This window comes from Peromyscus leucopus, chromosome 8b (genome assembly GCF_004664715.2).
Source record: "Peromyscus leucopus breed LL Stock chromosome 8b, UCI_PerLeu_2.1, whole genome shotgun sequence".
In the NCBI taxonomy this organism is placed as follows: domain Eukaryota; kingdom Metazoa; phylum Chordata; class Mammalia; order Rodentia; family Cricetidae; genus Peromyscus; species Peromyscus leucopus.
Genome location: NC_051086.1, coordinates 84,604,942 through 84,629,815, shown reverse-complemented (window position 1 = coordinate 84,629,815; position 24,874 = coordinate 84,604,942). Strand labels below are relative to the sequence as shown.

The 24,874-nt window shown below is 42.5% G+C and overlaps 1 protein-coding gene across 3 annotated transcripts in view; it reads left to right on the top strand.

Moving 5' to 3' along the window:
• Helz (helicase with zinc finger) overlaps positions 1-24,874 on the top strand; it is a 157,781-nt gene that overhangs the window by 125,347 nt on the left and 7,560 nt on the right. For all 3 annotated transcript variants that reach the window (XM_028865232.2, XM_037200965.1, XM_028865233.2), the window contains 7 exons: positions 1,560-1,611; positions 2,298-2,488; positions 4,329-4,536; positions 8,384-8,463; positions 12,629-13,244; positions 13,571-13,805; positions 15,063-15,579. In XM_028865232.2, the coding sequence (XP_028721065.1) occupies positions 1,560-1,611; positions 2,298-2,488; positions 4,329-4,536; positions 8,384-8,463; positions 12,629-13,244; positions 13,571-13,805; positions 15,063-15,579 (1,899 nt within the window). The remainder of the gene's footprint in view (positions 1-1,559; positions 1,612-2,297; positions 2,489-4,328; positions 4,537-8,383; positions 8,464-12,628; positions 13,245-13,570; positions 13,806-15,062; positions 15,580-24,874) is intronic.

Here is a 24,874-nt window from a genome sequence, read left to right as displayed (position 1 = left end):
CCCTTGTCTCCTTGGTGACTTGTGATCGTGTAAAGACAGACTGATATCAGCATCACATGTGACTCTGTAATTGCTTATTTAATAAAGCTCCAAATGACGGATATTTGCATCTTAAGCATTTATCACACATATAGATTATACTGGGATGAACATCTGTGCCCAGATCACTGATTATTTCAATTGGATAAATTCCTGGAAGTGCAATTACAGTATTAAAGTCTTGGTACATTTTTGATGCTTCTGATCTATATTGCCAAATTGCTGCCTAGCAATTAACTAAATTTTCCCTCAAAATCATCAGTGTCTCTTTTGCTTTTTTTCAGAGAAAATTGAATACTTTGAGATACTATGAATCATACTGGAAAAAAAAAATCAAACCTTGTTAGTATGGTTCTCGCCCTATGAGTAGAACACTGAGATTTTTTCTTTTTTAAAAACAACTTTTATATTTTGTCATTTCATTTTTTAGAGCAATTTTGGGGATGTTACTATGGGATAGAAATCATTGTATTGATTGCACATTTCATTGTAGTTTCAGCACTTGGGAGGGAGAGAGGCAAGAAGGTCGCTGTGAGTTTGTGGCCAGTCCATTCTATCACAAATTCTAGGCTAGCCAAGATATATAACAAAAACCAAGCTACCCCCCCCCCCAATTATTAAAAAGAGAATTTGAGGGCCTGGAAATATAGCTCAGATGGGAGAGTGCTTGTCTAGGATGCACAAAGCCACCTCTAGCACCCCATAAAACTAGGTATGGTGGCCATACCTGTAATCTCAGCACTTAGGAGGTGGAGGCAGAAGAATCAGAAGTTCAAGGTCATCCTTAGCTACATAGTCATTTTGAGGCTAGCCTGGGATACATGAGAATCTGTCTTAACAAAACAGGGGCTAGAGCCATGGCTCAGAGATGAAGAAACTCTGCACAGTCATGAGAACTGGAGTGTGCATCCTCACACATGCACAATAAGCCCGTCAGCTCTCAAACTCAGTAAATTCAGCTCTAAGAGATTGAACACCCTCTTCTGACCTCTGTGCCTAAGCACCCACCCACAACTGTGCTCATACACAAGTGTGTGTGTGTTCACACGCACACACAGCAAGATAAAATAAATCTTAAAAAAATAGTATATTTAACTTTATTTTATGTGAATTGGTATGAATGTGTCAGGTAACCTGGAACTGCAGTTACAGACAGTTATGAGCCACCATGTGGTTGCTGGGAATTGAACTCAGGTCCTCTGGAAGAGCAGCCAGTGCTCTTAACCACTGAGTCACCTCTCCAGTCTTGATAAAATAAATCTTTAAGATACAAACAAAAAGGGATTTTAGGTATCATCAGTTTTGAAGCAGAAAACTGAAGATACAGCAGTGTTGCCTGCGAGGGTGTGGACCTAAAGAAAGTCAACTTGACATTGTCAAAATAGTTCCTGATTACAGCCTGAGAGTTTTCAAATATTAATTGTGAGTATTTGTGTTTAGTTTGCACATGCTGAGGAGATATTCTGTTTGCTAATGTTAAAACATGCTTAGGTTATCTTGTATTTGTTTTTGTCTTACAGGGGAAAAGCCTTCATCATCCCCAGAGCGACCACTTCCAGAATGATGGTGTTGGTGAGTAGAACTTTTATTTTTTTAAACACAGTTTGCTATGGGAAAGAGCTTTCTGTCTTTCTGTCTATCTGTCTTTCCTCTGCCATCCCCACCCCCATATACAGATATGAACTTTGTAGTTTTAGTGAATTCTTTTACTCTTTTTTATGACATGTTAATTTTTGAAAAGTGGTCAGATTGTAACTACCAGCGCACAGCCTTCTACACAACATAAGTCTTCTCAAAGTATTTCTATCCTATAAATGTGGTGTCATAAAAATTTCAAGATAAAGTTTATTAGAACCATCTTAAATACCATTGTGATACAGGCATAACCTTCACTCCATATGTGACTGAGTTACAACCGTAAGTCAGAACTTGGTTTTGAGGAACTGTCTGCTCCTAGTCTTGAGGCTGCTGCTCCAAGTTGTGCACTCATGGTTCTGTGTCTTGAAGACTTACCTCCAGCTTCTCAGAAGTTAACACTGCAGGCTTTGGGAAGTCCCCTTTGCACAGCTGTGGCTGATGTTCAAGAGCACTGTGCAATGGTTTTCTAATGTGCTTTCTTCTGCACACTTGTTCTTTGGTGGAGGCGTTTCATGGGTCTCCTGGGAAATGTTTTTGCTATTGGATGAGTATAGCATTTCTGTCAAGGTCAATGTGTACAGCTATTGAGTCTCCTTTTTTTTTTTTGGTTTGTTTTACAGTTCAGCCCAATCCTTCTGTACTCATTGGCAATCCTATTAGAGCATTTACTCCTCCACCCCCTCTTGGACCTCACCCAAGTTTGGGAAAGTCTCCAAGCCCCGTTCAAAGAATAGATCCTCACACCGGGACAAGTATTCTTTATGTACCTGCTGTCTATGGAGGGAATGTGGTCATGTCGGTGCCTTTGCCTGTAAGTGGATGTTTGAAATACTTTCTCCTGAGTCAGGTAGTGCCAGCCTTTGCTTTTCAGTGCTGGGCATCAAACCAAGGGTCTCCCGAATGCTCAGCAGTCACTACTGAGCCACACCCCTACTCATATACTCTTTTATTTTAACTTTCCAGTGCCCATGAGATTCTTCTAAAGTAACTCATGTTTAACTACTAAGTTTTGAAATGACCAAAGAAATGTGTATTATTATGTGTAACTTGTTGGTTTGTCACAGAATATGAAGAAGTCTGTGAGTAGTATATTTTAATTCAGAAGCCTTTGAATTATTCTGAAATGTTTTTTTCCCCTTCCTGAGGAGAATTGTATAAGTGATGCATTTATTTGTCTTTTGCATCTTTTTTTTTTTTTTGGGGGGGGGTGTTTCGAGACAGGGTTTCTCTGTGTAGCTTTGCGCCTTTCCTGGATCTCACTCTGTAGACCAGGCTGGCCTCGAACTCACAAAGATCCGCCTACCTCTGCCTCCCGAGTGCTGGGATTAAAGGCGTGCGCCACCACCGCCCAGCCAGTCTTTTGCATCTTATTCTCAGTCATGAACTGTTCCTAAGCAGTGGAGTTATTGGAGGAGACAGAGACCTTTAGTTCTCTTGGGTCTGAATTTGTCTAAGAAATCTCCATGCTTTATGAAACATTAGTGCCACATGAGAACACTACTGAAATTCTGAGAAGAGATTTTTTAGAGGACGTCCATTTTATATATAAACTCATTTTTATATCCTTTTTAAAATGTTTGGTACTTTTTGTTCAACTTGTAGAAACATCAATATTTCTAAATTTAGAAGTTTTAGCCTAGGACACAGTTTATTTAAGTGAGATAATTTCAGGCAGAGGTGATCTTGTCAGCTTGTCAAAGGAGAATCAGCTTTGGCACCCCTGCCCATACCCATGAAGAGAGCACTGCTGAGCTACGAACATTCTCGCTCTTGTTGGCCATGGTAGGCCACAAGCATGGCAGCCAAGCAGAGTAATTGTCACACCTGTGCCTCAGAGGCTTTGGACTTCAGCTGAGTTATTTCTTCCCAGACACCTGGCAGCATGATACATGGTCTGCTTGAAATAGACTCTCTGTTAGGATTTCTATTTCGTTTTACTAGGTCAGAGAAGCTTTTAGTGTGTAGGATTTCTGAGAGTGCATCCAGCAGTTCTAACAGTGACGACAGCAGTTGTCATTACCATCCCATCTGTGGTACCCTGGAGAGATCATGTGTATCTAGGCAAGCTTTCTGCCTCTGTGAAGGGGATTTAAGGTAGAGTTGAATCAATCAAAAGCACTAATTAACATAATGACCTGTTTGAATTTTGCCTGCTGTGAGTGAGCATTAAATGGTTGTTATTCATGAAAGGTTAGAATACCTACTCTCTGAATTGAGAGGCCCTACATTCCCCCTCTGTTCTTTGATCCAGTCTATTAAACTATGTAACCATGCAGTTTTCATTTAAAAAGATCATTTTTATGGCAATCTGTGTGTATGTCCTTGTGGAGGGGAAATGATTCAGGAGTGTAAACTGCTTTGATGTATTAGGTACTAAGTATCAGTTTCAAGTCCTATTTCCTTCTCACCCCCAGTGATCCATTTTCCTAACATGGTAAAGATTTTGAGAATCAGGTTTTGGCCATTAAGGATGTAGTAGTGATTCCATCCATTGTTACTGTTGAATAATATCAACATGGTAGTTGGGTAAAATTATGGTCTCTCTATGTGTATGATTGTTTTTTGTTTTTTTTTGCTAATCAGCAACATTGTATCAGTTTGTGTTCAGAAATATACTCAGTTCAATTACTTTATTTCTCATAATAATTTAGGTGCCATGGACAGGATACCAGGGTAGGTTTGCAGTTGATCCTAGGATTATTACACACCCAGCAGCGATGGCCTACAATATGAACCTATTACATACACATGGACGTGGATCGCCGATCCCCTATGGCCTTGGACATCACCCACCTGTCAACATAGGGCAGCCGCAGAATCAGCATGCAGAGAAGGATCAACAGGAGCAAAATCGAAACGGTAGGTGGAATCCCAGTAGACATCTTGTGGCTTCAACCCTCCCCCTGAGTCCTTGAGTTAACCTTGTGTGTGGTGTGAGGTAAGGACTGATACATTGGTGTGGTGTTTTGTTTGTTTGGCACATCTATGGTCATTGGCTCCAGGATAATCTATAGAAAGGTCTGTTCTCCTGTCACTGGGCTACCTTGACACACATGCTCAAATCAGCCCACCATCCCTGGACTGTTCTTTTTCATTGGTGTGTGTTTGCGTTAGTGTTATTTGTGCCAGTAGCTCTGGACATGCTCCTAGGAAAACAGGCGGTCTAAGTGCTCCTACCTCCTTCTTTCCCAAAATTGCCTAGTTCAGGCTTTTATTACATTTCCATAAACAGTTCAGAATGAGCTTGTCTTTTTAAAAACAAACAAACAAAAAATGCTGAAAGTTTGCTGGGCTTTTGATTTGGATTACTTTAAGTCTTTAGGTCAGTGTTGGAATAATTGGGAGCTTAACAATATTAAGCCTCTGGTCTATGGACAGAGTATATGTGTCCCTATCTTTTTCGATCTTAATTTCTTCCAACATTTAAAAGCAGTTTAAGTATAAAGCCTTTGGGTAGAAGCTCGATTAAAATGACTGTTTCGTGTAATGTCTTCCTCATTAGTACATTCCACAGGTTCTGATATGTTGTCTTTGCATTTTTTATTGAGTTCAGGATACTTTAAAATACTTTTGAATTTCTCTTAAAGTTAAAATAGATTCATGGACTGGGTGGGTGGTGCTTGCCTGTAATCTCAGCATTGGGAAGACTCGGGCAAGACGATTCTGAAATCCAAGCTAACCTGGCTGCAATGTAGTAAGGCCCTGTTTCAGAAACAAAACCAAAAAGATAACATCCATGGGTTATTTAGGATGGTGAGTTTCAATTTCTGTTTATTAGTGATTTTCTAAAATGTTTCCTGTTACTGGTTCCTACTTTTAATTCCATCATGGTAAGAGAGCGTATTTTGTATGCGTGAATCCTGTTGAATTCATTGAGATGTGTGGTCTGTCTTTATTAATGCTTTATGTGTAGCGGAAGCACTGGAATGCTTAGAGTGAGTGGTCAGGGTTGCTGCTCAAGTCTTTGGTGTCCTTGCTAGTTTTCTGTCTTTTCTGTCACTTTCTGAAGAAAGGAATTAGTCTCTGAAAACAATGTATTTGTCTACCTTTTGATTTTTTTTTTTTTTTTTTGAGAAAAAGTCTCAGCTAGGCTGGCTTTGGACTGCTTATGTAGCCCCGGGTGACCTTGAACTAACTCCTAGTGTTTCTGCCTTACTTCCCCAAGAGCTGGGTTGACAGGTTTATTTCCTATGCCAGGCTTGTCTAGGTTTTCTTTATGTTCTGTCGGTTCTCATAAATTTTAGGGGTCTGTTATTAGGAGATAAACATTCAAGAGTATGTCCTCGGGTGACTCATTTAGTGTTACAGAATGACGGTTCCTGGTGATGTTCTTGACTCTGAGGTCTACTTTGGTCGTCATCTGTGGAGCTCTTGGGCTTTCTTTTGACTAATGACAGTGGTCCATATTTGTTTTGACCCTTTGCTTTTAGCCTGTTTGTATCAGTAAGGTACGGTTCTGAGGCTGGGGCTCCAGTGCAGTGAAAGGCAGATTTCGTTTACATTGTACCCGTGGCACTGCCCAAAAGCAGCAGCAGCTAAGTGTGTTGTTAGTAGACGGTTTATAATTAGTATTCCTTCTTTTGGCCCTGCCTGGCCTGGAACTCCACATAGACCAGGCTAGCCTCAGATGCAGAAATTTGCTTGCCTTTGCCTCCTGAGTGCTGGGTTTAAAGGTGTACACCTCCACACTGAAATGGATTTTTTAAAAAAATCTTGGTTTCTGTGAGCTTGATGTTTGTAGGGTGTTCTTATAATTCCACTTGATATCTTTTGTTGGCTTATTAGTTATGACATAGTTAATAGTATTTTAGTTGCATTGGGGCTAGTATATATCTTTAACTTCTGTATTATACCACTCAACTATGTTCCACACACCGTGCAGAGTGAAAGGACTGACGGAAGTTCAGAACTTCCTCTCTGGGCTTTGGTGGCCATGCATTTACTTTAATTTTCTTTTTTTTAGACAGGCTCTCTCTGTGTAGTTCTGACTGTTTTGCAACTTGCTCTGTAGACCAGGCTGGCCTAGAACTCACAGAGATCCACCTGCCTCTGCCTCCCAAGTACTAGGATTAAAGGTGCACACTACCATGGCCCAGCGCATTTTACTTTTATGTAGGTTTATTTAAAAATATTACTGTTTTTTTTTTTTTTCTTTTCAAAGTATCGTTTTACAGACTTGCCTGGCAGTCTCAAGACCCTGGCTTCTTTGATGCCTAGCACAGAAGAAAGTGTGTGGGACCATCATTAGCCTTATTTTTCATGTCTATGTAATATACTATGCTTTCTCTGTCTGCTTTAAAGGTGTTTTTTTTTAGACTGGTCTTAGCAATTTGATTATAATATGCCTTTGGGAAGGTTTCCATTTGCTTTTTGGGTGTATGTGTATGTTGGGTCTTTTATAGTTCTTATGATGTTTGGAGATTTTCAAGGTTGATATCAGCAGTTATTCTGTCTGACCTCCTGCCCTCTTCTCTTATGGTCCCATTTACTCATGTATTCAGATGCGTAACTGGCCCTTTGTTGGTTCCTTTCAGGGTTTTTCTCTGTGTTTTGGTTTTGGTAGTTTCTGTTGCTTTTTTCCTTAGCTTGCCTTGTTTTTCTTATGCACTATCTAATCTTCTGGCCAGCCATTGGTTTTTAACCTTGACCGTTACAGTTCCCATGTCTTCAAGTGCAGTGAGAAGTCAGCTCTGATGTGACAGTTCATTTACAGAGTTCTGGTGCTGCTGCTAGAGCATTTCTCAGGAACCACCCAACTTAGGCTCAATTCTTTCAGACTAGAGCTCTTTGCACTTGGGAAGTTAGGCTTGTGAAGTTAGGCTCTTCACACTTGTGAAGTTAGGCTCTTCACACTTGTGAAGTTAGGCTTTATTGAAAAGCCTTACCCTGGCTTCCTCTGTAATCCATCACCTACTTATGTTCGAAATGTTTGCACACTGTAACTCCTGTAGCCGTGACAGAATGGCTGAGGTCAGCAGTTCATAAGAAAGATGTGTTTCGGCTTCTAGTTTCAATGGATACGTACGGTCCACCCTTGCTTTGTCCCGTTGCTGCGGGCCCGTGGCCTCACAGGACATTATGAGGGCATGTGTGCTGGAGGAGTTCTGTCTGCTTCGTGGGAGTAGGGAAGGAGAAAGCCTGAGAGAAAGGGGCTGGAGTCCCAAGCCCACTTCTGTCCTCTAGTCCCCACCTCCTAAGGTTTCCTCTTCCCTGTAGCTCACAGGCTGGAGGACAAGCCTCTCCATGTGGACTTTCAGGGAGCTTGTAGATCAAGCCCTAACAGTCAGCCTAGATTCCTTCAGTGAGTTGGATGGATGCATCATTTGGATTTTCACTTCATTGCATTTGCAAACGAACAAAGTGTTGAGCCTTTGTGAGCGGGCAGGAGTACCAAGACCTTTTATATGTCTAGTTTTTTAAAAAATGAGACTAAATTCCTGGAGAGTGGACCGTTTTCTTTTTTATTTGCTGTTTTCAGGTTGTTTCTCCTTTGTAAAGCTTTTGCCCTGTCATTTTTCATTTATAACTTTTCCTTTTTGGTAGAGAAGCTGCAGCTCTGAAAATAGAGAACTAAATGCACGTAGTAGTATAAAGTGATAAGAATGAGTGCATGTTGTTGAAACTATTCTGCTTTGTCTAGTGTTGAATAGTCACTGGAAATATATTCACTGGAGATAATTATAAGGATTTAAAAATATTTTCTTAGGTAAAACTGATACAAATAACCCTGGACCTGAAATTAATAAGATCCGAACACCAGAGAAAAAGCCTACAGAGCCCAAACAGGTACGCTGCTCACATCAACTGAGTGTGTGGTTCTGGTGGGGAAGGTTTGATTGGCCCAAAGCATCTCCCACTTCCCGTGTCTGTTAAGCTCATTGTTTCAGTAGGGCATGCCACCCTTCTCCTGTCCCATTGTCTTTCATTAAGTTATTTCCTTTGCACGTAAATATTTCCTCAGATTTTCTTCTTTTAAAAAATTTAGATATTTATTTCATTTTATGTGTATAAGTGTTTTGCCTACATGTATGTATGTGTACTACATGGGTGCCCGTGGAGGTTGAATGAGGCCATCAGAGCTCCTGGAACTGGAGTTAGATGGATGTGAGCCACCGTGTGGTGCTGGGAATTGAGCCTGGGTCATCTGCAAGAGTAGCAAGAGCTCTTAACTGCCGAACTGTCTCTCCAGCCCCCTTCTTGAGATTTTCTTTAATTCAGCAATAGACTCGAATGTATAGACTCCTCACGGTAAAAAGTTGTATGAAGACAGAGCTTTAGGTGTCTTTGGCCTGGAAAGGACTGTGGCAGTGGCTCCCTCAGTGCCTGGCCTTGTCCTCCACACCCACTGTGGAGATCCTTAACTTTGTGTCTCCATGTTTGTCTGCTCTTCCTGTGTCTGTGCTGGAACAGGCGGAAGTAGTGTGGCCGGAAGCTATGGGTTTCAGTTTCAGCGAGACTCCGCCCTCTCCTTTCTTGGGCAGTGCTTAGCTCCTTGGTCCTGGTTCCTCAGTGGCTCTTCTCAAGCCTGGCACCTCATAATGTGGAAGTGACTGCTCTAGACACACCACCGTCAGGATTGTGCCCTGCTGGTTGATGCTGGTTTATGCATAGTTTTAGCTATGTATAAAAAGTGCATAGCTCACTTTTTATGTGTCCTTGAGCCTCTTTACTTTCTTAGCACCCGCCATAGATGAAGGCCTCTTGAGTTTACTGTCCCTGTCCTCCCCAGGTCACCTCACTAACTCTAGGTTCTCAGTCTACTCGGTTGTGTAGACTCCTCCCACCCACCAATTCTTCCCACTCTGCTCGCCATGCACTCATGTTCTAGTCTCATATGTGAACCCTGGCCGGCAGACTTTCAAAGATGCTTTCTCCTGGCATGTGGCTCAGTGGTAGTGTCTACCCAGCACACACAAGACCCTGGGTTCAGTGCCCAGAGCCACACAACCACAGAAAAGAGTACAGAAAGAAAAATGCATTCTTTGACCTCTTCCTCCTGGTGTCTCGTCTTAACCCACACAGTCTAGTCTAGTCCCAGGGTCTCACCGCGGCTCTGCGCCATGCACTGTCTGACCGCTGCGGCTGTGCGCCGCCCCATGCACTGTCTCACTGCAGCGGCTGTGCGCCGCCCCATGCACTGTCTCACTGCAGCGGCTGTGCGCCGCCCCATGCACTGTCTCAGTGCAGCGGCTGTGCGCCGCCCCATGCACTGTCTGACCACAGCGCCTGCTTCTTTGGTTGTCTCGCTTCTGTTATTTTCCTTAATACACCATTTCTTTTTCCTACAACTCTGTTAGACAACCTTCTGGGATTTTGTTTGTTTGTTTCTTGTAATACATTCCCCTCTCCTCTCTCCTCATGACCCTAGCTCTCAAGTTGTGATTTCCCAGAGTTCTGTGTGGTCCCACTTCTCTTTGAAGTCTATGGCTGATGGCTATAGCCTAGTCTGAGTTGTGTAAGTGCCCACATCATAAGAAAGACTTCAGTCTGGGTCTCCAACCTGGGCCTAGGCAGCTATTCTCTGTCTTCAGTCTCAAGTACCCATCATGGCTTACTGACAGAGGCCAAAGATGGAAGGCATATTGTAGGAGGAACTGCGGTGTGAGTGAGGCAGCCAGGAAACTTGCTGATTGAGTCAGAGGTCTGCTGCAGAGAAAGTAAACCTAATAATAGGGTCTGAAGCAGCCTGCATCTACCGCTGTCACTCAGCTCCTTTCCTCTTAATGTCTGTCACACGCCTCTTAATACCGAGGCACTGAATTAAAGAGAGCTTGGAGTTCCTTTTTTTTTTCCCTCCGTGTTTCCTGTGCCCCAAAGCAAAGCATCAGGATGTAAAGAAACTGGAACATGGCTAGCAGGTAGCTTTTGTTTTCTAACAGAAATTTAAAAGCCACAACATGACCGACACTTTGCTATCTTGATTCTAATTTTGATAGCGCCTAGAACTAGCACTTAGAACTTAGCTACCTCCAACTACATCTGCCACTGCTGCTTCCACTGAAGGATCGCAAAGTGCCATTTAGTCCCCCCCCCCCAACCGGAGCTGAGAACCCAACCCCCACACCCTTCTCAATCACACATCACATTCACTTTCTCTGCAGCTCCTTCCCACTTCAAGATCATAGAGTATCGTGGTCATGAGCTTCCTGTCTGTCAGAGTCAAAAGTGATGGAATCATTAAAACAGCAGTGTAGCCACAAACAGCCATGACGTGTAACCATAGCCTTATGTGTGTGGTCAGAGTGTGCACATCAACAGTGTCTTTTGGAGAGAGTTGTGTCTCTGGCTAATGGAGCTTTGCCATCCACAAGAGTATGAGTTGAATGAAGAAATGTTTGTTTATGAGGAACCTCAGTTAGGTTCTGAGATGTGAACAACAGGTACAGCAACTGCTTAGGAAGACCAGAACACTTGTTTTCTAAACACTTCATACACCCAGCAATCTCAGGGACCCAAAGGGTCAAGTGGTGAGGTCTGACTGCTCTTGGTATATGATTGGCATTGCAACTGGCTGAAAAAGCCTGGTCAGTATTCCTAGCTTAAATCAGGAACCCAGCTCCCCGTTCCGTTTTCTTGGGGAGGGATCAGCACCTTTTCTAGCTTTACAGGCTTTGGCTAAGCACGTACCCTGCAAATCTCACTGACAAGATGACACCTGACAGTTTATGGAGTGGCTTAACAGCCGGAGCAGAAAAAGGGTCACTTTACATATTGTTTTTATTTGTCACATTATCAACACTTACAGTCAAACTTGCATTTCAAGACAACCACGCTTTTTAACTTCAAACTTTTTCTTTGGTGGTTCTCCAAAGCTTAATGGCATCAAACTTGATGTTTGTGCTCAGGGTTGAGTCAGTCAGGGTCTGTGTGATTGATGTCAAGAAGGGGAAGCTAACATGTAAAGAAGCAAAGATCTAGCTCTCTGAACAGAAAATGTGTACCCCACATCTGCTGTGCTGCTCTCACCCTCTGTTTATTAGAACGTTCTTCTCTCCCTGGAGCACCCCAGCTTGTTTTGGAATACTCGACTCAGACGCCATTGCTTTTCTGAAGGTTTCTTTACTTTTCTTAACCCTAGTATCTTATACGACCCCTCTTTCCAATGTCTCTTGTGTTTATACAGAGCCTCCACTTTTTCTGTAAAGGGCTAGACAGTCTCAGACTTCATGTTCATGACATGTATGTTCAGCTGTTCAGAGCTGTTCAGCTCTGCCATGGTAGCATGAAAGGAGCCATGAATGACATGTAAATGGTTGACTGTCTGTGTTCTGAGAAGACCTTATTTACAGGTTCAGAGCACCGGAGCCAGAGTGCCTGGGCCGGGTGTAGCTCCAGCTCTAAGCTCTTGAGGGAGTATACTGAATTTTACTGTTGCTTTTTAGTCTTCAGAATCAGACACAGTGCACTTACATCCCCCCCCCCCAATGTTAAGAGAAAGAATGTCCAACTATGTAACGACAAAAGTCAGCAGCCGTAATGGTTCTACAAAAGTGACATGGTATCTGAGTTCATTTGAAAGTTGCCAGAGACACAGTTTTTATTAATGTTGATTTGTTTGCAGAAGTAGATTGGATATATTAAAAACAATAAAATCAGAGGGAAAGAGCACAGTTTGTTGATTTATATCTGAAGGAAATTAATGGTTCTCTTTCTAAGGAAGAAAGTGTGAAATTGAAAATAGTTTAGCAGGAATTAGAGTGGCCATTTTATTAAAATGGCTTTTCTTCAGACTCAAATTTAATATGCTGTGTTTCCTCTGTCATCTTTTTTAATTTATAAGAATATGCCCTTATTTGATTGTCAAAGGTGATTTATTCTGCACCTCAGCACTCCCATTGCTGCTGATAAGAGCATATTATAGCCTTTAAGTGGGGTGTGGTTGGGAAAGGATGAAAGCCGCTGAGTGAACAGTTAAAAATGTTTTTTTTTGTTTCTGTTTTTTCTCCTCTAGGTTGATTTGGAATCAAATCCACAGAACAGAAGTCCTGAATCCCGTCCCAGCGTTGTTTATTCCAATATCAAATTTCCTCGAAAAGATAATCTCAACCCAAGACACATAAATCTTCCTCTTCCTGCACCACACGCACAGTATGCAATCCCTGGCCGCCATTTTCACCCGCTTCCTCAGCTACCCAGGCCACCATTTCCCATTCCCCAGCAGCATACCTTGTTAAATCAACAGCAGAATAATTTGCCTGAACAACCAAATCAGGTGGCACCCCAGCCAAATCAAGTGGCACCCCAGCCAAATCAGGTGGTACCCCAGCCAAATCAGGTGGTCCAGCAGCAAAGCCAGGCACCACCACAGGCCCCGCAGCCACTGCCTCAACTCTCTCCTGCATATCAGGCAGGGTCCACCAGTGCGTTTTTCAATAATGCAGCTGCTCACAGACCACAGTCTCCTCCCGCTGCAGAGGCTGTGGTTCCCGAGCAGCAGCCACCTCCCGTGCTTCCTGACGGCCACAGTCCGCTGAGAGCCATCACACAGCCTGGTCCCATCCTGGCATCTCCTCTGAACAACTTTGTTGATGAGAGCTCCCCAGGATTGCCTGTAGGAGATGCTTTGGGTAAGCTTCCCTGTCATGATGTCACATGTGAAGAGTTCCCAGGTTATTTGCTTAACATGGCATGTCTTGTACAGCTTACTCTAGGCAAGATTGATTCATGTCTCCAAATAATGCCAGAAAACCCAACCAATTAGTATAATAAAATTTTACACCAGCATCAGTACTGTATCTCTGGACTCTGGCAAATTTAGGAAATAACTTTTACCCACCCGAGCTGTAGCTATTTCTTTGTCTTTGTGGAGAAAATCTGGGTGTAAAGGTCTTTGCAAAAAATTAACTTGAAGCCCCAAATGGACGAAAACAACTTTCCACCCCTCCTTCTGCAGATCGAGTGCACGGAAGTGTGGCTCTGGAGACACTGAGGCAGCAGCAGGCTCGGCTGCAGCAGTGGAGGGAGCAGCATGCCTATCTCAGCCAAGGCAGCATCCCGCATCCACACCATCACCATCCTCACCTCCCGCATCTTCCCCAGCCACCCCTTGGCCTCCACCAGCCAGCAGTGAGGGCAGAGTGGAAACTCGCTGGCAGAGTTGAGGATGAAGCAGAGACACCGTTCTCAAGGTACTCAAGCAGCCCAAGACCGGCCTGGGCACGAGCTGAGTTGTCTGCCTCGCCCTAGCCCGTTAGCTCTCAGTTGGAACACAGTCTCAGATAAGTCCAGTGTTGGCCTTGCTGGTGGATGCTACAAAGTCCTCTCAGTTGACTCTAAAATATGGAGAATTTAGACATCATTCTTGTACAGATCTGCTCCTTGCTTTATGGTCTGTTATCCACAGAAACAAAGTATTACTGGACTGTGTACTTGTTGTTGTTTGTTTATTAGTAAATAAAAGAATGAGGACAGAAGGAAAACTTAAAAATTGTAAGTTTATCATTAATTTCTTTATCTAGTAGGATAGTTGTCTATAGGCTTTCTGAGGATTCACTCCTGACTCTGAGTGTTTTGGGGTCAGCATCATGTGACTGCTATAAACTGCTTCCTCCTCTCTGGAAAACACCCACTGTCACTGTGGCCCTTAAAGTTCGTTCGTTCCTTCTTTCCTTTTCTTCTCCTCCTCCTTCCTCCCCCTCTTCTTCTTCTAGCATTTATTTCTATTTTTAAAGTATACAACCTTTTTCTTTAATTGATTTTTTTTTATTTCATGTGTATGAGTATTTTGCCTGCATGTATGGTATGTGTACCATGTGCACACCTGATGCCTGAGGAAACAGAAGAGGGCATTGGGTCCTCTAGAACTGGAGGTAGAGGTGGTTATGAGCCACCACATGGGTGCTGAGACTTGAACCAGGGTCCTCTGTAAGAGCACAAGTATTCTTAACTGGTGAGCCATCTCTCTAGCCTCTTATTTTTATTTCTGCATGTATGGGTATATATGTGTGTGTATGGGTGTGTATGTGTGTGTACTGGTGTTTGTGTGTATGTGTGAATGTGGGGGTCAGAGGACAGCCTGTGGGGAGTTGGTTCTTCTATCATGTCTGCCAGGGATTTAACTTGGATTGTCAGATTTGGTGGCCAGCATCTATACCTGCTGAGCTATCTCCGTGGTGGCCTTTTATCACTTCCAGTTTTCATGTTGAGGCAAGGATGGACCCTTTTATGCAAAGGTAAAAACCAGTTAGGTAATTAACATCTTTATTGAGCATCTCTAGTTCAGAATCTGTTGGATGTCAATACTTAGTTTTGGGTTAATTAATGGCAATCCTAATTAGGTATTGTGATTTGGTTTGCAGAAATCACACATGTGATTGACTCCGCTCTTCTTAATGCAGTGGGGGCCTCTCCTTGGTTTTCCCTCATATTTTCTTGTTTTTGTGTAGGTTTCAGGACTTACTCAGAGAGCTGTCTCATCGTGATCAAGGTGACACTAGAGAACAGGCTGAAATGCCACCACCTCAGTCAAGACTTTTGCAATACAGACAAGTTCAGACCAGAAGCCCACCAGCAGTCCCGTCTCCCCCTTCCACCACAGACCTCAGCAGCCACTTTGCTAACTTTAATGACAACAGCAGAGACATTGAAGCAGCCAACAACCCAGCATTCCCACAGCGCCTCCCACCTCAGCTCTTCGGCTCCCCCTTTTCGTTGCCCTCTGAACACCTTGCCCCACCTTCCCTGAAATATCTGGCTCCTGAAGGAGCGTGGAATTTTGCTAACTTGCAACAGAATCACTTAATAGGGCCGGGTTTTCCCTATGGCCTACCTCCATTGCCTCCCAGGCCACCGCAGAACCCTTTTGTACACATCCAGAACCATCAACATGCTGTTGGTCAAGAGCCATTTCACCCACTGTCAGCTCGCACAGTGTCTTCTTCTTCGCTCCCCAGCCTAGAAGAGGTAAATGCCTTTCAGTGTTCTTCTGTCTAGGGATCAGTTGGCTGTGAACAAACTGTTGCTATTTACCCATTTGATGAAAGGAGATCGTACCAGATAGGATTTTTTTTTCTTGGTTTTTCAAGACAGGGTTCCTCTGTGTAGCTTTTGGAGCCTGTCCTGGAACTCACTCTGTAGACCAGCTTAGCTTTGAACTCACAGAGATTCATCCGCCTCTGCCTCCCAAGTGCTAGGATTAAAGGCAAGCACCACCTTTACCACAGAATTTGTTATTTTTATGAAATGCTCTGGGTTTTCTTGACTGAATGTTCTCATAGAAGCTGCTAGTTTTTAGTTTCCTAGGCCAAGGAGTTGTGGATGCCTTTGGCAGTGTTGGCTGTCATCTCTGTGGAAAAGTAGGCTTTGGCACCCAGCACTGTGCCCTTTCCCGATACCAGGTGTGACACCTCACCTCTCCTGTTGAGGGTGCTCCTACAGCTGTTTGGTGGGGCTGTGTCGCTGTTCTCACAAGGTCGCACTGTTTATGCTTTGCTAAGCACCGCTTCCTACTGAATAATCGACTTGAATCACTGAGCTTTCAAAGTAGCCTGTGACTCTGGAATTGAACTTCTTTGTACCCTGTTGCTTTCAGTGTTTGCTATTTTTGTGTCGCTGTGAGTATTATAAATACCTACCTTCATTTGTCAGTGAGCTCTTCTGCTTTGCAAAAATACTTGGTCATCTTGCTTCTGACACTAGGTTCGTGAGTGATGACTAACTTGCAGCAATTGAAGAAATTCTTTAACAAGGAAAATATTATTTTTACCACATTGTAGATTTTGACATTTTCAACGTATTAGGGTAAGTTCTGTGTGTTCAGAATGATCTTGCATGAATCATCTCACACAGTAAATGACATATGTTCTCACTGCTTATTTCCAACCTTTTGAAATAATTTCTTTAACTTTAACAATACAAAGAAAGTTACTTTCTTCCTTACTGTGGATTCTTTTCTTGCCAGAAACTTGGCAGATGCATCGGACAAGATGAAAACACTTGCATGTTAGTCGAACAGTTACCTTAAATGGAGATTTTGTTTCTTCATATTTTGTTGGACTCGGTTTTTGGTTTTATACTTATCTTTTGAGACAAGATTCTGCCGTGTAGATCAAGCTGCCCTTAAACTGTGGTCACCCTTCTGTCTCACCCTCCCTGGTGCTGGGGTGACAGGCATGGACTGCAAATACTCAGTTGTAATTTTTATTTTCTTTGGAAAAATGAAATGCATGGCCAATATAAAACATATAGAAGCCGAAAAATCACCCAACTTCACTACATAAAAATAACTACTATAGCATTTTATTTATCCTTTCCTGGTGGCCGTAGATAAGAGTGTGTGGTGGGTTAACCTAGGGGGATTGATTAACTGTCATGGAAACTTAATACAACCGTGCCCCCCATCATTGTGCCCTGAACTGCCCTGTCCAGTCTGCCTCTCCCCAAGCTCAAGGCACTCTGAATGGCACTCTGGTCTTACAGCTCTTTTCAGTTCTGAGAGTAATTCTCACTTTCTAACTAAGGCTGAACCTCACTGGTTTTCCTTCTTTACTCCAAATTCAATGGAAGCTGTAGGTGGCCTTTGGCTGTGTGGATGAGGCTGGGACACACAAGATGCTGCCTTGTCCTGGGGCAGGCAATAGATTAATGTTCTTAGCTGGCAATAGATTAATAAATTCTTCCAGTTTGACTGCAAATACTAGTGCAAGTTTTGGGGTCATGGTTTAATTTCCCTCAGATACTTCCTAGTTATCTTTGTCCCTTCCCTGGCTTGTGGTGTCGTCACTAGCTAGAAGTAGCTTCCCTGCTAAACGACAGACTCTTCATATAGCATTGTATTCTGCTCCTTTGTCAGCTGGCGAGAAAACGCAATCAACAGAAGTCCATTCTTAGCTCTGGGGCCTCTGAGGGCTCTATTTCTGGTAGGCTCGATGAAGAGTTTTTCAAGGCTGGAGAGATGGCTCAGTGATTAAGAACACTTAACTATTTTTGCAGAGAATCAGGGTTCGGTTCCCAGCACCCCCACTGTGGCTCACAACTGCCTGTAACTCGAGCCCCAAGGGATCAGACACTCTCTTTTGGCCTCTGTGGGCTCCTGCATGCACATGGTAGGCTTACACACATACACGTAAGTTAAAAATTTCTCTGAAGGCTGATTTTTATTTGTGTGAAAATACTCATTTTACATGGTATGACCTCCCCTTTGAGGAGGAAGGCATTCTTCAGCATCTCCTGTGCTGAAATCACTTTCTGGTCTTTGTGTTTGTTTCCTCCTTCAGCTTCTCTGTTCAGTCCTGTGACGCTCTTAACTTAAATGAGGCTCGGTGTTGTAAGCTAACACGCAACCTTCAGGGGTCGTGTGAAGGCCATTTGCTGTCTTGTCTCTTCATGTTTCGTAAGCAAGTGCACACAAGAGGAGGAGGCCATTTTGTGGGTCTCCTACTAGTGGGATTTTAGGATATCTTTGTCAACCCTTCCTCTTCCTCCTATACCTGTAAAACCCTCTTTAGATTTCTCTTGGAATTATGTTAAACTTAGAGCTTAAATTGGAAGGAATTTTATCCCTGGAAATTCTTTCAGTTTCTCCCTTAGGAAATCAATCTCTATCTATCTATCTATCTATCTATCTATCTATCTATCTATCTATCTATCTATCTATCTCTGCTCATTCCCCTGTGATTTTGTGTTTCTCTTTAAAAATTCTTTAGTGTCTTCATTTCTGGTCCCCACAGGATAGTGTGTTGTTGTATGCTCTGTTCACTCTTGTGAATGCAAGCTTCTTGCATTATACCTTTCAGGCATTTCATCTGGAAAGATAAATCTTCCTTCTCCTTAAGTGGCTGTAGATTTGTCAAGTTAAAGCCTTGCATTTTCCCCCGAGTGCGTGGTCCGGAGACTGGCACAGAACACTTTGCATCTCAACTGTGCTTCACTAGGAAATAGTCTGATTGAAGAAATAAATGGAGAAAATGAAAAAGTCTTTTCAAATTGTCACTGTACCAATCAGAATTGGTTTCTGAAATTGCACATTTTTGTCTGCAGTGATGATGTTATCCTAAAAGCCTCATTAGAGAATTGGGTCCCGGCTGGGGGTGTGTCTGGTGGTGAGTACTTGCTTAGCATGCCTAAGACCCAGGGCTCAGTCTCTGCTTGGGGGAGTGGAGGCATTGACTGTGACAGTGCTCCTGGGGCTGCTCGTTCTTGTCAGCTGTCAGCCAGTGAGCATTAGAGATGACCTGTGCCTCTGCGATGCCTCTGCACATTCTTGTTGTGTCCTAGCTTTTGAACAATTCACTTTTTCCCCATTCTTCTCCCTAGCACCTGTAGTTTGGCATTACTTTCCCTACATTCTCTAGCCATCGAGCCAAATGGAGGGCTCTCATATTGATAAAGGCTTGGTTCAGTTTTGCCTCTTCTCACTGTAGGTGTAGATATTTGATAGCTTGTGATTCTGCTGTGTAACTAACTGGAAATACTGCTGTCTTCTTGGCTCAGGAAAGGATGGTGTGTAGTAAACCTCCTAATATAAGTAATAGTGATCAACAGATTGATACCTCCATTCATGCCTAATCGTCAAAGCTAATCATTGAGATGAGATCTTGAACTTTAATTAAAGCTCCTGGCACTGTAGTTAATGTGACTTGGAATTCCCACTAGAGCACTTAGTTTTCCCTTGGTGATTAGCTTTGGTAGCACAATTATAAACATAGAACTTTAATTAATATGCTAACCTTTCCCCCAGTCATTTATTTATACACATCCATATGAAAGGATTTGCTAACCATAACATTACAGATATGTCTTAGAGTAGCAAGCAAATTAGAAATTTTACTTAAATTGACAATTATCTTAATAGTAATTTATACACAAATTCAGTAATCCTTTTTTACTTAGAGTTCATATATTAAATTGTTTTTGAAATGTTAGCATTACATTTTTATATTTAGAAATATTAGCAGTAAAAATTAAAAATAATGATCATATGTGCATTATATCAATTAGTGATATAATGATGTCATAGTTCAACATGGAGTATTTTTATAAACATTTATTTATTTTTGTTTCATGCTTTTGAGTGGTTGCCTGTGTGTATGTATGTGCACTGTGTTTATGCCTGGTGCCTAAGAAAGCCAGAAAAGGGTGTTGGTTCCCTGGAACTGGAGTTGTAGATGCTTTTGAGCCACTGTGTGGATGCTGGGCACTGAACCCTGGTCCTCTGTAAGAACAACAAGTGCTCTTAACCACTGAGCCATCTCTGTCCCCAAAGATCATTTATTTTAACTCCTTTATTATCGTCATTATTGAGTTACTGGGAATTGAACCTCGATCCTCGTGCATACTAGACCACACACTGCCGCTCTGGCTGTATCCACAGCCCTGCTTGCTTCACTCTAAGAGAGGGCCTTACTAAGTTATACAGGCTGGCCTTGGACTTGCTGTCTATAGCCAGGTAGGACTTGAACTTTCCATCCTCCTGCCTTAGCCTCTTGAGTAACTGGGATTACAGGCTTGTGCCAAGAGGCCTATTTTCTTTAAAAAAAAAAATTATCACATGTATTTTATTTTTTTGGTAGTGGGGGAGTAGAGAGAAAGAGGGAGAGAGAGAGTTTAGGCCAGAGGACAACCTGCTGGAGTCATCCTCTGTGGCTTCTGGTATCAAACTCGGGTTGTAAGGCTTGGCAGCAAGCACCTTGACCCCTGAGCCATCTCACCAGCTCCTGGCAACCTACTTTTAAAGGCAACTGAGGCACAAAGATGCCGGTGGGCTCCTGTTAACAGAGTTATCGATGAAGCTGCGACTCATGTCGGCAGGAGCATGTAGGAAACAAGGCATGACCGCAGTTCTCAGAACCAGATGCTGGGGAAGCAAGTGGTCGTCTGACAGAGAATCACATTTGTAGCCATCTAAAATTTCCCTTTTGTGGGGATGGGAGGAGCAGTTCTTCAGTTCTGGAAATCCATTCATTCTAGCTGCTAAATCTGTGAATATTCAGATAACTCAAATCTCAGACATTAACAATAAGCAATTAATTTTTCAGTACTGTCTAAGAACTGAGTAAAAGTTCTCTGATACTCTTTTTTGAAAATCTAGAATCTAAATTATGGTCCTTTTGATCCTTCAGAGAAAAAGTACATTGTTCTGAGTTGAAGGGTAAACCTCTCTGAACTGTATCCTACTCAAACTTGTCTCCTTGTAAGAGGCGTTCTGACAGCCTGACTGTCCACATTGAAGAGGAGCAAACAAAAGGCAGGTCAAGTTGAGGCAGCATTGTCTTGGTTTGGTGTCTCCTCTATGACCTGCCTCGTGATGTAGGAACGCTGTTGGCAAATTCACAAGTGTCCTTTCCTGAGAGGTGCTTTCTTTGTGTGGCCCCAAGCTGATGCTACTCTGTGTCAGAGAGCACAGCCATTTCACTGTACATGTCTGTCCTGTTCTTTTCTTTTCTTTTCTTTTCTTTTCTTTTCTTTTCTTTTCTTTTCTTTTCTTTTCTTTTCTTTTCTTTTCTTTTCTTTTCTTCTCTTCTCTCTTCTCTTCTCTTCTCTTCTCTTCTCTTCTCTTCTCTTCTCTCTTCTCTTCTCTTCCTTTCTTTTCTTTTCTTCCTTTTTTCTTTTCTTCTTTTTCTCTTTTTGGTTTTCGAGACAGGGTTTCTCTGTATAGCCCTTGGCTGTCCTGGATCTCGCTCTGTAGACCAGGCTGGCCTCAAACTCACAGAGATCCGCCTGCCTCTGCCTCTGCCTCTGCTGGGATTAAAGGAGTGCATCATCACTGCCCAGCCACTGTACATTTCTTATAGGAACAAACAATATAAATATAGTATGGCTTTAGAAACAGGTAAAATTTTGCCTTTATTTTTACAGAGTTTTATGAAATTAATATGACACTAGAGTTGCTTTTAAAATTCTCTTAGCATAACTTTCTGTAAAATGTAAATCTTTTTAAATGCTACTATACAAACAGTGAAGAAAGCCATAGCAGTCCCTGTGACTGATAATGGTGGCATGTGCCTGTGGCATTCATTGGGAAAGATGAAGGACAAATGAATGCAGGATCTACTTGTAGGTAAAACCTGAGGAGTGCCTAGTGGGCTAGACGTGGGTCAGTATGAACCAAGAAGGGCACCCGGAGTCCTGCTTGGCATATTTCTGCAGTCTCACAGCCACTTTTGGGCAGCAGGCACTGCCTTCCTGCAGGTCATGGAAATGCAGCCTCCCAGGTCACAGAAAGGCCCCTGGACAGTCTGTGCTCGTAGCCATGCGATGCCGTCCCATCCTTGAGTAATCTTCAGCCTGCCATTTCCTTGTCTTTCCTTCTGAGACTTCTGTCAGGAGGATGCTGGGTGGCCAGGCCTCTTTCTTTCCTTGTTATATTGTTCTGGATTCTTTTCCTTCCACACCCCAAACCCCAGGCTGAGCGCAGCACCCAGGGCCTTGTGCACAGCAGGTAAGCACTTCACCTCCATCCAGCAGCACCCCCACGACCTTGGCTTTATCCTGCAATGGCAGTACCTTTTCCACAAAACCATTAGAGTTTCTTACTTTGCTTTATAACAAAAACCATTAGAGTTTGTTGCTTTAGTTTGCTTTATATTTATAATAAAACTAAGGCAATGTTTTGCAAAGAACTTTTGGGTATAAGTTTACACTTGCCTCAGCATTGTGTGTCACATTGGTGATCCTTCCATCCTGAGGTTTTTTTGTTTTTTTTTATTAGATATCTTTGTACTAAACTGTAGGTACATTATTTTAGACATAAGATGATAACTTTATGGGGATTTAAATTGTTAGTAGAACATGAGAGTATTCCATAGTTGGAAGTTTCTTCAAGTAGTGAGAAAATTAAAAGGTTGATTTTAAATAATCAGTTATTAAATATGATGTTAGGAGTTTTTATGACACAGAAAGATACCTATGATTTTTAAAAAGATTTATTTTCATTTAATGTGTATTAGTGTTTTGCTTGAGTGTGTATGTAAGTGTGCATGTCTGGTGCTCACAGAGGCCAGAAAAGATTTCTTGCAACTGAGTTATGGATGATTACCAGCTTCCATGTGGGTATTAGTCTTTTGCAAGAGCATTAAGTGCTCTTAACCCCTGAGTCATTTCTTCAGCCTCTATAATATGTCAATGAGAAATTACAAAGCAGAATGTATGTAATAGGGTTTTGTTTTCAGTGAATGTGCATATCATATGCATGTGAAAGAAGAGGCAGGCAGTGTTTAGTTTCTCCGCTTTGGTGATGGTAACTTGGCTGCCGAGGTGAGGGTCAGGTATCGGTCTGACTGTTGATTGTAGTTCTCAACAACTTTCCTGGCCTTAACAGCTTTTCATCATTGAATACTAAATACTAAAATATATATAGTCTATATAGAAAAGGCAAATAAGTACTTAATTTATGTCCTTTATTCATGTTTAGGGCAATAAAGAAATGCGTTAGCAGGATTTAAGGATGGTGTTGAGGTCTTTTTCTTCCTGTTTTCTCTTTGAATAGCATTCTGAATCAAGTATTGTTATGTATTTGAATTTCCAGCACATTGTAGTTGCATTTTTTGATATCTCATTCTGTATCTGGACGCTAATCTTTAAGAAATCCCCTTCTGGTTCCTGTTTTCCAGATGTCTGTGTATAATGCAGATCAGTGGCTCATTGTGTGTTAGAAAGTAAGAGTGCAGCATGTCTGCATTCATGGATTGCTGCTGCCACAGCAACATCAGAGGGAGTGGAAAATGCTTAAAGTAGAAAAGAAACAAGATGTCAGACAAGAAAGCCTAAGCTTCTACCTTCAGAAATTCAAAAGGAAGAGCAAGATAAGCTCCAGGAAATGAGAATGATGGAGACAGATTTCAGTACGGCCAGCTACAGAAAACAATAGAGAAGATGCCAGGAAACCTGCACTTGGCTCTTTGTAAAGGGAAAGTAGATAGCATTTAGCAAGACTAGCAAGGGTTTAATTTTCTTCTGCATGCTGAATCTGTATACCTCCTGTATACCACTGGGTAGTGCTGAAACTCTTTTTTTTTTTCCTTTGAATCCATGAGTTGAAGGCCCTGAGGTCTGGGGACTCCTGAGGCTGCTGAAGGTCACAGTGGGAAGCTGTGCCTCATCTCCCAAATGCTGGTACCCTGAGGTCTGGAATCCCTCAGAAGCATTGTTGATTCACTTGAAATGATGCTATTCCAGTGCTCATACTCAAGCTGTCTCATGTCTGCCTTAGTGCAGACAGGTTGAGAGGTGGGTCCTTGAGTAGGCAGGGTCGTAGACATCAGAGAAATGATCGAAAATGGATTGGTAGCCTTCTGCAGCCCATAAGATTGAGGATCGGAGTCTTAGGGAGAATTGAAGTAGGATAGGAAGACAGGGAAAATTGTGAGGACATAAAGGAAAGGAGCCCCTCATGCCGACTGCCTACTGTGGACTCCCTAGGCAGTGTGTCCTGCTCTAGGAGGGGCAGGCACTCCCCGAGCTGTCTCCTCCTGTTGGAAAACAAGCTGAGACCCACACCTTCAGCCATATTTGTTCTTCTGAGTGCCCCTCCAACCCCCATGCTTCAGTCTGTGTTAAAATAATTATTAGCCCCTCCACCTCCAAAAAAAGATTGACAAGAGTCAAAAAGAGAAGACACTGGCTACTGATACCAGGAACAAAAGGAACTATGTTCTAGGTGTCTTTGAAAGGGCAATAATCGGAAGATTGCAAACAGTTTTTAAGAGCTCAGGTGAGATGGGCCATATCCCTGAAATCCACAAACTTTTCCAAAACTCACTAGCAATGAAGTAAATGTCATAGGGATATAGCTGTTATAGGTTATATAGCTGTTAAAGACTGGAATTTGTGTGGTTAAAACACTTCAAGAGCTAGCTCTCCTGGGCCAGAGTTTTTTCCAAATATGTAAAGAAGAAAACTTACCAATTACAATCATTGCAAGCAAATGGCAGGGAAAGCTCGTCAGTTTATTTCATAAAGCCACCATTCCTGTGTCCAAAGTAAGACAGACAGCACAGAAAGAAAACTGTAGGCTGATTTCTATGGTGAGAATGTAGCAACCCTCAACAGAACAGCAAATTGAATTCAACCAGGGATGAAGAGAACAATACACCGGGACCCCGTGCCGCTTATCTGGCTGGTGCAGTATTTGAAAGTAAATCAGTGTATAACCTACCATGTTAACAGGCTGGGAAAAAGATCACATGATCATATCAATAGATATCTTCCCTTCTGAAAACAAAAACAGCCCACCACCCTCCTTACTCCCAACCCACACATA